At 43.9% G+C, this 13,958-nt stretch overlaps 1 protein-coding gene across 1 annotated transcript; it reads right to left on the reverse strand.

Moving 5' to 3' along the window:
* Window positions 1–2,997: 2,997 nt before the first annotated feature.
* DEFB123 (defensin beta 123) lies at window positions 2,998–12,285 on the reverse strand. Its single transcript, XM_003273485.2, has 2 exons — window positions 12,137–12,285; window positions 2,998–3,226 (listed from the first exon to the last, which is right to left on the reverse strand). The coding sequence occupies exons 1-2, from the start codon at window positions 12,192–12,194 to the stop codon at window positions 3,081–3,083; spliced, it is 204 nt and encodes a 67-aa protein (XP_003273533.1). The 5' UTR covers window positions 12,195–12,285; the 3' UTR covers window positions 2,998–3,080.
* Window positions 12,286–13,958: the final 1,673 nt, after the last annotated feature.

Below are 13,958 nucleotides of genomic sequence, written 5' to 3' on the forward strand. Positions count from 1 at the left end.
AGGTCTCATTATGATGTCCAGGCTGGTCGTGAACTCTTGGATTCATGTGATCCTCCTGCCTCAGCCTCCCAAAGTGCTGAGATTACATGTGTGAGCCACTGTGCCTGGTCTCCCATCTCTTCTTCTGGGACTTAATTATATATATGTTAGATTATTTGATATTGTCCCATAAGTCTCTCATGCTCTGTTATGCTTGTTTTGCATTTTTTCTCTCTGTGCTTTGGTTTGTATATTTTCTAATCTGTCTCTGAGTTGACTGATTCATTCTTCTACAATGCCCTGTCTTCTGCTGTTAAACCCATCCAATAGATTCCTTTTTTTAAGAAGTGGAGTCTCGCTATGTTGCTGAGGCTGGAGTGCACATGTGGCTATTCACAGGCATGATCATAGCATACTACAGACTTAAACTCCTGGCCGTAAGTGATCCTCTTGCCTCAGCCTACCAAGTAGCTGGGGCTACAGGCATGTGCCACCACGCCTGGCTTACCATCCAATAAATTCTTAATTTTAGTATGTCTCAGTTTAGAAGGCCCAATTTATTCTTAGAGTTTCCATCATGCAATGAATCATCCTCTTAGTATTCATGCCCTTATGTAGTCCTCTTTCACAGTGACTGGCATATGATTTACCAGTGGGACTTCAGCAAATGTAATACAAACAGAAATTTGAGAAATGCTGGATGTCGAGATTTACCCATATATGTCAGAAATTGTATTTAAGAGAACTATAAGACTAAAATAGGTGTTATTTTTTCCCTAAGGGAGAGCATGTCCTTTCTTCTGTTAGGCAGTTAGGACTGTTGTTAATATACCTCTGCAAGGCCAGGAATGGCGGCTCATTCCTGTATTCCTAGCACTTTGGCAGGCTCTTGGCCCCAGCCATCATAGAGGAAGCCAAGGTTAACTTCTTTGAGGTGGAGAGGCTACGTGAAGAGAGATGTAGCAACATGAATGACCTCGTGAGAATATCAGAAGAACCACTTAATCAATGAGCAGAATTGTGAAAAATAACAAATAGTTGTTATTTTAGTCTACTAAGTTCTGGAGTGGTTTTGTAATGCAGCAGTGGAAAACAATACACTATTTTTCTGTGTATTTAAATTCTTCATCCTTTCATTCATTTTATCAATCTTCTAATTTCTTTAACATATTTATAATAGCTATTTTAAGTTTGTCTGTTAATTCCAACAACTGCTCCATCTGTATTAGTTTGTTCTCATACTGCTATTAAAAAATACCCTGAGACCAGGTAATTTATAAAGAAAAGAGGTTTAGGCCAGGCATGGTGGCTCACGCCTGTAATCCTAGCACTTTGGGAGGTCAAGGAGGGTGGATCACCTGAGGTCAGGAGTTCAAGACCAGCCTGGCCAACATGATGAAACCCTGTCTGTACTAAAAATATGAAAATTAGCTGGGCATGGTGGTGCACGCCTATAATCCCAACTACACAGGAGGCTGAGGAAGGAGAATCGCTTGAACCCGGGAGGTGGAGGTTGCAGTGAGCCAAGATCGTGCCACTGCACTCCAGCCTGGGCAACAGGAGCGAGACTTCATCTCAAAAAAAAAAAAAAAGAGGTTTAATTGGCTCATGGTTCTGCAGGCTGTACAAGGAGCATGAAGGCTTCTGAGGAGGCCTCAGGAAACTTTTGAGCATGGCAGAAGGTGAAGGAGAAGCAGGCCTGTCTTACATGGTCAGAGCAGAGGGAAGTGAAGAGCGAGGTGGTGCCACATACTTTTAAACAACCAGATCTTGTGAGAACTCTATCATAAGAACAGTACCAAAGGGATGGTGCTAAACCATTCATGAAGGATCTACCTCCATGATCCAATCGCCTCCCACCAGGCCGCACCTCCAACACTGGGGATTACAATTCAACATGAGATTTGGGCGGGGACACAGATCCAAACTGTATCACCATCTTTGAGTCTGCTTCTAATTGATTATTTTTATTCTTGATTATGGGTCATATTTTCCTGCTTCTGTGCATGTCTTATAATTTTAAAATTGTATATATGTCAGAAATTGTATTTAAGAGAACTATAGAGATTAGAATAGGTGTTATTTTTTCCTTAAGGGAGAGCTTGTCGTTTCTTCTGTTAGACAGCTAGGACTGTTGTTAATATACCTCTGCAAGGCCTCGTGGGAGTGTGGCTCATTCCTGTATTCCTAACACTTTGGAAGGCTGAGGCGGGCCAGGAGTTCAAAACCAGGCTAGGTAACAAAGTGAGACCCCATCTCTATAAAAAATAAAAAATTAGAACAAAATACTTCTGCAAACCAAGACGACAAAAGTGTTCTTATTTCTTGTGGTACAAGGTAAGTTGTGGGATTTCAAAGCAACGACTTATTAGATAATAATGAAGGTATAGAGATTAATTATTACAGTTAATAATATAACCAAAGATAGTTTGTAAGAGGACAGTAGAATTACTGAGAACAAATTGCATGAATCTCTGAAAATGAGCATACTTATACCTTAAGCCTTCTACCTTAAAAAATTCTACACAAGAGCACATAAGCACATCTTTGGTCAGCTGCCAGAACAATTATGTCATTATATGTCATGGAGATTCCAGAAAATTCCACTATACACCTGTGAAAGAGAGATCTTAAAAAAGTGAAAAATGTTGGGAGGCCGAGGCAGTCAGATCACGAGGTCAGGAGATCAAGACCATCCTGGCTAACACAGTGAAACCCCATCTCTACTTAAAAAAAAAAAAAAAAAATTAGCCAGGCGTGGTGGTGGGCACCTGTACTCCCAGCTACTTGGGAGGCTCAGGCAGGAGAATGGCATGAACCTGGGAGGCGGAGCTTGCAGTGAGCTGAGATCGCGCCACTGCACTCCAGCCTGGGTGACAGAGCAAGACTCCGTCTCAAAAAAAGAAAAAAAAGTAAAAAAAAGTCTTATTATTATTGCGAAAACAGTTTTGACATCCCAAACCACCCGAAAGGCACTCCTGGGAGCTGCTGGGGTTCACTAACAGGCAAACGCAGGGATCAGCCAGAGGTGTTTATTGATAGAGTGTGGGAATCCACTGGGAGCTTCATCTGCATTTTCATGGCTTCAGGCTTCAAAGCACTTAAAATGACCACCACCTTTCTTTTGGCTGGTACTTGGGCTTCACGCAGCACATTTTATTATTTATGCAGTAAACATAGACTCTTTCCTTCTTGGAGCATCTGTGACGGCATTTGCCATAAAGATTCCAGCATCTTTGGGTGTCACCTGACACAAAGCAGAAAGAAGGGAGACAGTGTCAGTCCTAAGAAGTAGGCTCTGGATTTGAAAGGTCTGTAAAAGGATGGAAACAGATGAGATAGAAGGTTCCTTGTTTCCTTTGCCTTTGACTCTTTTCGTCTATCACTGTGTTTCCTTTACTCTGTTTTTTTGCTCCCCACCTTTGACTGAGAGAGTGACCTTGGTACATCAGCTGAATAAAGCCTTTATGTGTGTGGGTTGTCTTTTTTTTATTTTTATTTTTGATTTTTGAGATGAGTCTTGCTCTGTCACTCAGGCTGAAGTACAGTGGAATGATTTTGCCTCAATGCAAACCTCCTCCTACCGGTTCAAGGGACTCTCCCACCTGAGATTCCCCGAGGAGCTAGGACCACAGACATGTGCCACCATGCCTGGCCCGCCCTCTAGTCTTTAAGTGCCTTTCTGTGCATGTGCAAGAGGAAACTACCAAAGGCCTGGGGGGAAAAAATGCCAAACACCAAAAAGAAGTAAGCAGAACAATTGCCAGTGATTGCACAGGACTGGGAATAGCTTGTGTTTCCACCTGCCTGAGTGGAAAGACTCTGTAAAATCTGCAGCATTTGGTACTCGGAACGCTCTTGCCTTAGTAGCGGGGGCTAAATTAACCCTAGACTAAAGAATACCCTGTACCCATCCTAACAAAGCTTAAATGTCAGTCTTGAAAATATTCATCTGATTCCCACTAACTTAGCTGCATGCCAGAAAAATATCTAACACTCTTTAATGGAGTGTAACAAAATACAGAAACCGAAAGTGTAAAAATATTTTTCGGGCATACAAAAAAAAAAAGCAAGAAAATATGACCCATAACCAGGAGAAAAACAAATCAACCAACACAGAAATGACAATGATGATGAAGCTAGCAGACAGGGATGATAAAACAGCTGTGATAAATATGCTCCAAGTAGTAAAAAAGGTAGAGGAAGCCATGAGCATGATGAGAAGAAATAAAGATGTAAAAAATATTCATGGCCAGGCACGGTGGGTCAAGCCCGTGATCCCAGCACTTTGGGAGGCCAAGGCGGGTGGATCACCTGAGGTCAGGAGTTCGAGACCAGCCTGATCAATACGGAGAAACCCCATCTCTACTAAAAACACACACAAAAATTAGCTGGGCATGGTTGCACATGCCTGTAATCCCAGCTACTCAGGAGACTGAGGCAGGAGAGTCGCTTGAACCCGGGAGGTGGAGGTTGCAGTGAGCCGAGATCGTGCCATTGCACTTCAACCTAGGCAACAAGAGCAAAACTCTGTCTCAAAGAAAAAAAAAACATATATATGCATATATTCACATGGAATAGTTGAGATGAAACATTAAATATTAAATGAAAAACATACTTAGTGAGATTAATAGCAGGTTAGACTGAAGAAGAAAAGATAAATGAACTTGAAGACATAGCAACAGAAATCATCCAAAATGAAACATGGAAAGAAAAAAGATGAGGGGAAAAAGAGCAGAGTGTCAGTGACCCATGGGACAATAACAAGTAGTCCAACATGCATGTAATTGGAATACCAAAAGGAGAGGAGAGGGGAGGGGCAGAAAAAGTATTTGAAGAAATAATGGCTGAAAAATTTCAAGTTTGATGAAAACTCTAAGCCAATAGAACCATGACCCTCGGTGAACTATAAGCTGAATAAAACCAAAAGAGAAGCATGCAAAGGCATATCATAACCAAATTGCAAAATCAAGTGAAAGAAAAAAATCTTTAAAAAGCCAGAAGAAAAGACACATTATGTACATAGGAGAAAACGTAAAAATACTGGAAGAGGCTGGGTGTGGTGGCACACACTTGAAATCCCAGCACTTTGGGAGGCTGAGGTGGGAGGATTGCTTGAGCCTAAGAGTTTGAGACCAGCCTAGGTGAGACCCTGTCTCTCCAAAAAAATAAAAATAAAAAAATTAGCTGGGTGTGTTGGTGTGCACCTGTAGTCCCAGCTACCAGGGAGGCTGAGGTGGGAGGATCACTTGAGCCTGGGAGGTCGAGGCTGCAGTGAGCTGTGGTCACGCCACTGCACTCCAGCCTAAGTGACAGAGTGAGACTGTCTCAAAGAAAAAAAAAACAAAAACAGAAGACTTATTGTCAGAAACTGCACACTAGAAGATGGCAGAGAGAGATCTTTAGAGTAATAAAAGGAAAAAGCCCAAAATTCTTTGCAGAGCAAAAATATTCTAAAAGTGGAGAAATAAAGACTTTTTCAGGTATTTGAAAACAGAGAACATTGATCACTGAAAGCTTTCACTACAAGAAATGTTAAAGGAAGTTATTCAGGCAGAAGAAAATGGTACCAGAGGGAAATCTGGATGTTTACATAAAGGAGTAAAGAGAATCAGAACTGATACCTATGTGGGTAAATGTAAACAACTTTTGTTCTCAATTAAACATTTATTTATTTATTTTTTTATTATTATTTTTTTGAGACGGAGTCTTGCTCTGTTGCCCAGGCTGGAGTGCAATGGAGCAATCTCAGCTCACCGCAACCTCCGCCGCCCGGGTTCAAATGATTCTCCTGTCTCCGCCTCCCAAGTAGCTGGGATTACAGGCATGTGCCACCACGCCTGGCTAATTTTGTATTTTTAGTAGAGACGGGGTTTCTCCATGTTGGTCAGGCTGGTCTCGAACTCCTGATCTGAGGTGATCCACCCGCCTCGGCCTCCCAAAGTGCTGGGATTACAGGTGTGAGCCACCGCGCCAGGCCTATTTTTATTTTTTCTTGAGATGGAGTCTCACTCTGTCGCCCAGGCTGGAGCACAGTGGCGTGATCTCGGCTCACTGCAGACTCTGCCTCCGAGACATTTCTTTAAAAGATAATTGTTTAAAGTAAAATAACAGCATTGTACTGCGGAGTTCATGGCATATGTAGAAGTGAAATGTATGACAATAGCACAAAGGCTGGGAGAGGTGAAATGGAAGTACCGTGTACTGTTTTAAGGTTCTTACACAATGTGCGAATTGGCATGTTTTTATTTGAGGTGAGATTGGGGTGAAGATGTCTGCTGTAAAACTCAGAACGAATTCAAGACCTGGCGCAGGAACTGCACAGGACCAGCCTAGACTATCTCGTCACTCCAGATAGCCAATGTGAACCTGTGAAACTGCGTTTGTTAATTAACAAAAGAACAAAGTACTGAGAAACCCTCTTTTCTCTAATCACAACTCTCGGAAACTTTGTATTTGAAGTCATATCAGCAAGAAGGAAACGATATATTCTTCCCCCAGGAACTGAGCCTTTCAGTACAGAAAAGCATCCTTGATTTCAGAGCCAGGTGCTGGTGTCAGATAAGGGGTTTTGGAATACAAAATTCCACAACTCTCCTCATTTTGTACTTTCTGTGGAAACGGGATCCTGAATCCGTTTCTCAGCCTAGGCCTGATGTTAATTCCTTTATACTTTGCCCTGTGGCCCTGCCTTGCTTTGAAGTCTATCAGACCCTGCTTCATTTACATTATACCGGAATCTGCCCTTTCCCGTCATCCTACAGTAACCCTATTTGTTTCCTGGTTTGGTGACTCCTCCTGCACCCCCAACCACCCACAGGCCCTTTGGTTTGCAGTTTCCTTTGCTGTGGTAAGTTAATAGATCTGTCAGACTGCTAGTGTGTCCTTGTGGTCTTTATTAGATGGACTTGATCACAAGTAAGCTATCAAAGGTTACCAGGGTTATGTAAAATAAGGCTCAAGGATCATATTAAAGAGGCTCCCCCTAGCCACGGATGGGGCAATTTCAGTTTCCGTAAGAATAAAGATCGTAATGAATGCAAATTCATTAAGTATAGTTAAATCCATGCATTTTTAATGATATAAAAATTATTTTGTCGGCTGGGTGTGGTGGTTCACGCCTGTAATCCCAGCACTTTGGGAGGCCGAGGGGAGTGGATCACCTGAGGTCAGGAGTTCAAGACCAGCCTGACCAATATGGTGAAACCCCTGTCTTTACTAAAATTACAAAAATTAACCAGGCGTGGTGGCGTGCGCCTGTAATCCCAGCTACTTGGGAGGCTGAGGCAGGAGAATTGCTTGAACCTGGGAGGCGGAGGTTGCAGTGAGTCAAGATCGTGCCACTGCACTCCAGACTGGGGCGACAGAGTTAGACTCCATCTAAACAGAACAACAAAAAAAATTATTTGATCACAATTTGGGGAGATAGGACAATAGATCGTTATCGTGCAGATTCATAAATAAAGAAAAATCATCAAGCATTTATTGTCTTTCCTATATGAACTGTACTGCTAAGAAATCAAATAGTAGACAATGAGGAGTATCTTTTTCATATGACTGTTCCAGCTAAATAAAGAATATCACTTAATAGAATATTATCATTTTGAAATGGCCAAAAAATTAATGGATCTAGGCTTTGAGCATCATTGATTCCTATTGTCCTAAAAGACAGACAACCAGATATTATGTGCCTCCTAATGAAGGAACGTATCACCACTGAAAGTTTTGCCAAAATGGGAGAACTTGAGCCTGATCAAACCTCTGGATACAGGTGCCAATTTGCAGGAAATGCAGAGGTCAGAGGAACACATTGAATTTTACCTTGAGTATGCAATCAGCAAAATTGTGGAAAGTTATAGATCAAATGACTTATTTTTTTCAACAGATAACTTGTAAAGATAAGAAAGAGATGAAAATGGAACCAGTAAATTAAAAAATTCAAGGAATCTAAAGAGATATCAGATTTTAACAGTATAAATAGGGTGTCTAGGGATGCACCCCTAGCAATGAGACTGTAAAGGAATGCAAAGAACTGATTGCTATGAAAGTCAGGAGAGTGCTTAACTTGGGAGATGAAGACAATTGTGATGGATGGAATAGGTGGAGACGTTTTTGGGGTGACTGTCAATGCTCTGTCCATTGACCTGCATGGTGGTTATAAAGACGTGCACTTATAACCTCCATTAAGCTGCACACTTGTATTATGTGGTGTGTGGCATCTGTGATTCTGTGTTTTAGTTTACTAAAAGATAAGGAAAAAGCCACCATTTAACAACAAAATCTCAATTTTTAATTTAAGAGTGTCAAGAGGAATTATTGGTGAGTGAGAGGAATGACATTCATACACTTTTTTTTAGCATCTGTGGAGCCTACTGAGCAATAACTTACACATTTTAAAACTGTACACAGTCTTTACCTAGCAATTCCTTTCCAGATGTCTACACCAGGGAAATACTCACATGTACACACTGAGAGGCCTATACACTGGAGATAAAACTATAAACGAGTGAGACACCTACCCTCAGAGAACTTCCAGTCTAATGAGCGGAGAAAGAGCCATTAAAAAATAGATACCCAGATATTTGATTAACTAGAGTATGATGAAAATTATAAAGAAAGAACTCAGGGTGCTGTGACGATGTATAATGGAAGGGCAGGTGTCCCACCTAAATCTCATCTCTGCTGGGTTTCTGGGCTTTACGTATGTCTTCTGAATTCCCACAATTAACCTAACAGTGAGTATGACAATATTTTGAAAATATTAAAGTGATGCATATTTCAATCCCCTTTAATCATAAAATCCATTGGTTGTCAAAAAGCAGAACTGGGCAGAGTTTCTGGGTTTTGGGGGAATGGTGAACAACAGAACAACAAACTCATTGCTCAGCTTAGATGAGATAAGGGTTGTGCATAGAAAGACACTTTTAAGGACCAACATTTGTTAAGGAAGTTCAGGGATTTCCAAATTTCAAAGAGCTCCTTTATACATTATTAGGTGAGCCTGGGGGGTTCAGACAATACCACTTCACCATTAGCTGTAGGAGGCTAAGGCTGAGGGTCCGGCTAAAGTAGCCTCCATTTAACCTCTGTCACCACTACCATACCCAACAGGAAGTAGAGGGGAAATACTCTGCCCATAATTTCCAGGGAAGCTGGAAGTTTAAATCTGGCTCCCGCAGCAGCAGCAGTGGGCCTGACAGCCCCGCTAGAACCCATGCCTCATTCTGCCAGCCTGATGGTGGACCCACCAACAAGCTAGGGACAAACGCCTTTCGTGTGTCTCCTGCTAGCAGTCTACTGGTTGACCTGAACACTCAGGAAGTAGAGATAATGTGAGAAAGGTAGGGGCAAGAGAGTCTCTTGCTATGAATGCCCAGATTGGTCGAAAGAAATTGCCAACGCAGAGGACACTTACTCTCTGCCTCTTAGAGCATAGCTCAGGGAAACTGGTAGCTCTGTAGAGAAATTCTTATCTTTAGCATGGATATAGCACCACATGGTGCTACCTGAAGGGGGATTAGAAATGGCTGAGGGAAGTGGCTGAACATCGCTGTCAGCTCTCTGTTGAATGAAATAGACCCAGAAGGTCCCCAGGTTCCCTTATCTCTGGCTGAGATAGGAAAACCAGTGGGGAACCTGCCAAGAGTACACCCCTAGTGCAGAAGGCAGTAAGGGAGGGTGTGAACAGCCTTAACTTGGGGACCAGATGGAAGATCTGGCTGAGACGAAGGGTCGAGTCAGTGGGGACCCCAAAAGGGCTGAGAGATTTCATCAGTCATGAAATCCAGTAGTAAGCGCTAGCAGGACACTCACTGACCACATCCAGTGAGGGACGTGATCCCAGAAGTCAGTAAGGGTCCAGCACAGGACCTGACCCCACCTCCTTATGTTCCTATCCCAGGGCCCTTGCACTTGCTGTTTTCCCCAGCTTGAATTTCCTTCCCTCCATATCCACATGCTCACCCCAGTTGTTCCCTCAGGTCACAGTGAGACATTCCATGAACACCCCCTTAAAAATGGCAAAGACCGGCATGGTGGCTCAAGCCTGTAATCCCAGCACTTTGTGAGGCTGAGGCAAGCAGATGGCTTGAGGTCAGGGATTCAAGACCAGACTGGGCAACATGGCCAAACCGTATCTCTACTAAAAATGCAAAAATTTGCCAGGCCTGGTTGCAGGCGCCTGTAATCCCAGTTACTCAGGAGGCTGAGGCATGAAAACTGCTTGAATCTGGGAGCTGGAGGTTGCAGTGAGCTAAGATCGTGCCTCTACACTCCAGCCTGGGTGACAGAGCAAGACTCTGTCTCCAAAAAAAAAAAAGCAAATCACCTTCCCCTTCCCCTGGTGTTCACTATTTCCTTTCCTGCCTATTCTGCTCACTGTACTCATTATCTGACATACCATATTTTTCATTTAATTTTCAAATTCTTTGGGTCCTCCAGTAGAAGGTAAGCTCCAAGAGGACAGAGATTTTGCTTATCTTGTTTTGTTCACAATTCTACCTCTAGCACCCACCACAGTGCTTGGAACAAGAAATCCATTCAACTGTATTTACTGAATGAAGCAATTAATTATTTGATGACATATCAAGTTACTTTTCCTGCAACCAGATACTATCCCAGGAAAGAGAAGGGGTGATGGAAGAAAGAGACATGCTGAAAGACTCAACACTTATTCAAAAGAGATTGAATTAGCTTAGAAATCATTTTAAACCAGAAAAGACAAATATTGAACTGCTGAGTTCAGGCCCAGCCCCTGTGTGCCTTGTCACCCTGGGTTGTGAGTGCTATTTAACTGTCTCCCCTAGTTTGCTCCCCTGGTGCCATGTCATTTATCTCTGTAGTCCTGCTCCTCCCACCACTAACTCCCACAGTCAGGATGGAAGTTCCTGGGAAAGTTTGGTGAGTTATGGAAAATAAAGAAGCCGTATTTCTTTTGCAGACCAAAATTTCAGCGTGTTCAATGTTGTTCCCTCAACCTGATATTATTACACACTTGATGTTATTGCAGTTTGAGAAATGAGGAAATTGATATTCTGAGCAGCTGAGCTTCTTGTTGGGGGTCACAGAGTCAGAAAATGATGGCGCAGGTTTTAACCCAGGGTCTGGGCTTTCCTCTCTACTCCAGGTGAGTGGTGTTTTAGGGCCTCAGGAAGACACAAGGACTGAGGTCAGCTTGTTTAGGAAATTCACACGTTTCTGACACTGTAGAAAGGTTAGCCGGCAGCCTCAGGGTGGCTAGAAACTTCTACCAGATGAGCAGGAAGGGATAGGTGGCTCATGCTGAAATTGGTGGGTGGTAGGTCTGACCAGGGTCCTTCTCTGTTTAAACCTTCCCATGAGTCCCTCACCTGGTATTTGAGGCCCACTGAGACCTGGAGCTTGAATGCTTCCTCAGCTTTACCCCCACCTCTCTCCTAACCCACCCCTCCATGTTATGCAGGTCCCCGACGCTCCCATGCTCTCTCCCGCATGCAGACCTTTGCATAGGCTGACCTCTCTGCCTGGGACACCCTTCTGCTTTCCCCTCTCCTTCCTCTTCTATTTTCGACTCAATTTTTAGGACTCAGGATATCCCTGCAGGAGGACTCTCCTTTCCCTCAGCCTGGGCTGGACCATGTGTACCCAGCCCCATGGTTTCCCACTGTCACAGCCGTGTCACCCTGGGTTGTAAATGCTATTTAACTGTCTCCCCCAGTTACCTCCTCTGGTGCCGTGTCATTTATCTCCGTAGTCCTAGCTTCCAGTGCAGAGTCTGGCCCAGAGACAGCTACAGTACAAATGAGCTTTCTCTCCCATTAAGGTGGCTGTGATCTTCACAAAGCTTCGTTCATTCTGGGGATTATTTTGCAAAAGGGCCATATCTGCCTCTCCTCTTTCCTGCTTCTCTTGCTCACCCCTCCCACTCCTCCTCACACACTAGGCCACCCCCACATACTCCCTGGAGCTGGGCAGGAAGAGGAGGGATGGAGCCACTGAGAGCAGCTCTGGATGTCGTAGTTGTCATCTATCAGCTGGCACCTGCTGCTGGTGAGGCGCCTCCTGCCTCCTATACGTGGTGCCAGATGCCAACCTGCAGCCCATCCTTCTAGCCCTTGGGATTCCCTGACCAGGACTTAGTCTCTAAGCCCTGCCCCTTCCTTAAGGCGGTTCAGGTTACCTGGAGTCAGCTGGGATAAGAGCAGCAGCACAGTCAAAGTCAGCAAAAGGAGCTTCATGGCTAAGGCAGCCCCAAGTGAAGCTGCAAGTCCGATGCCACGGCTGAGCTAATGGGAGAGGGAGAGTGCCTGGCCTGTGGCTCGCACTCCCTCAGCTGCCCACGGGTACAGCCCTCACACTCTGACTGGGCACGCCTTCCTTTGTCATTTAGGTCAGCAGGGAGAGGTCAGCCAACAGGGTCCAGGGCCCAAGACTTAATATACTACCCGTCCTTCCACCCAGCTCCAAACTGCCTGAACCCAGTGACCAGCAGGAGGCGCCACAAACACTGGCTCCAGAAGGTCAGGGAAGATGGCAGAGTTTTGAAGAATAAATACAAAGCAACAGGTAGATGAGCTGAAATGGGGTTCCAGGTGGAGGAATGTCCGTGGAAAGGCTCATGTTGGTGTTGAAAATGAGAAATATGACATAACCGGAGCAAAAACGGAGAGGAAAATGGCAGAAAGAGATGAAGATCCGAGCACCAGCCTGTCTGTCACAGCCCCCTGCTGGGTTCTAACATGCAGTGGACCTCCCCCTAGGGCCATCCTTCCCCTTCCTCAGAGATCTGAGAACCAACCACTCAGAATCCCTCTTCTGAACTCGGGTTTTGAAAACTCATTCTTGTCCGGGCACGGTGGCTCACGCCTGTAATCCCAGCAGTTTGGGAGGCCAAGGTGGGCGGATCACTTGAGGTCAGGAGTTCGAGACCAGCCTGGCCAACATGGTGAAACCCCATCTCTACTGAAAATACAAAAATTAGCCATGCATGGTGGTGCACACCTATAATCCCAGCTACTCGGGAGGCTGAGGCAAGATAATCGCTTGAACCTGGGGAGGCTGCAGTGAGCTGAGATCGTGCCACTGCACTCCAGACTGGGCGACAGAGCGAGACTCCATCTCAGAAAAGAAAAGAAAAGGCATTCTCTTTCCTTTAGTTCCCTCAGCCCTCGGGTGGTAGCTGCATCCTGTAGTTACTGTTTCTCTGACTGGAAACAGATGTCAAGGGTATAAAAGCATACAGAGGGATTATAAGGGAAAAACAACAACAACAGTGAAAGCCATTTCTGTAGGGGCAGAAAACAGTCAATGGGGTTGAAAACTGAAAGGTAAGTGAAAGAGTGAGGTCAGCAAGTGTAAATAATTCTTTCTAAAACCCTTACAATGAAGAGAAGAAGAGACACTGGCTAGGAAGGGACTCAGTGGAAAGCCTAGAAGTCCACCTTTTCTGTGCTGTTCATTTTTGGTAAGGAGGCTCATTTCATTTCTTTTTTTTTTCTTAATTTTAAAAACTATTTTTTGTTTTTTTGTTTTTGTTGTTGTTTTGGAGACAGGGTCTTGCTCTGTTGCCCAGGCCTGGAGAAATAATGTATCTGTTGGATTCTTTTCTCCCTAAAAGAAGAGATTCTCCTACTGCCTGAAATGCCAGGATATATGGAGGATTTTTGTATTGAGAGTGACAGCAGAGTTGAAAATATTGGGTAACTAGTCCTGACTTTGCCACTAGCTTTCTATGTGACCTTGGAAGAATTACTTTTTTTTTTTTTTGTGGGTCTCAATCTCTTCAATTAAGGATTTGGGGCAGATGTGCAGTAGGGATCAATATATCCATCATATTATATGGTTCTCTATATAAAAGACACAGAAGTAAAAGAATGCAGCAGTCCAGGTTTTCAACACCAAAACAGGGCAGGGTAATTGGGTTTTCACATAAAGATTCTCTAGGCTGCCGTTATCAGCCCCCAAGTCTCTGAACCACTTATATCACAGGTCTTTTCTCTTGA

The sequence above is a fragment of the Nomascus leucogenys genome, chromosome 13, assembly GCF_006542625.1.
Source record: "Nomascus leucogenys isolate Asia chromosome 13, Asia_NLE_v1, whole genome shotgun sequence".
In the NCBI taxonomy this organism is placed as follows: Eukaryota; Metazoa; Chordata; class Mammalia; order Primates; family Hylobatidae; genus Nomascus; species Nomascus leucogenys.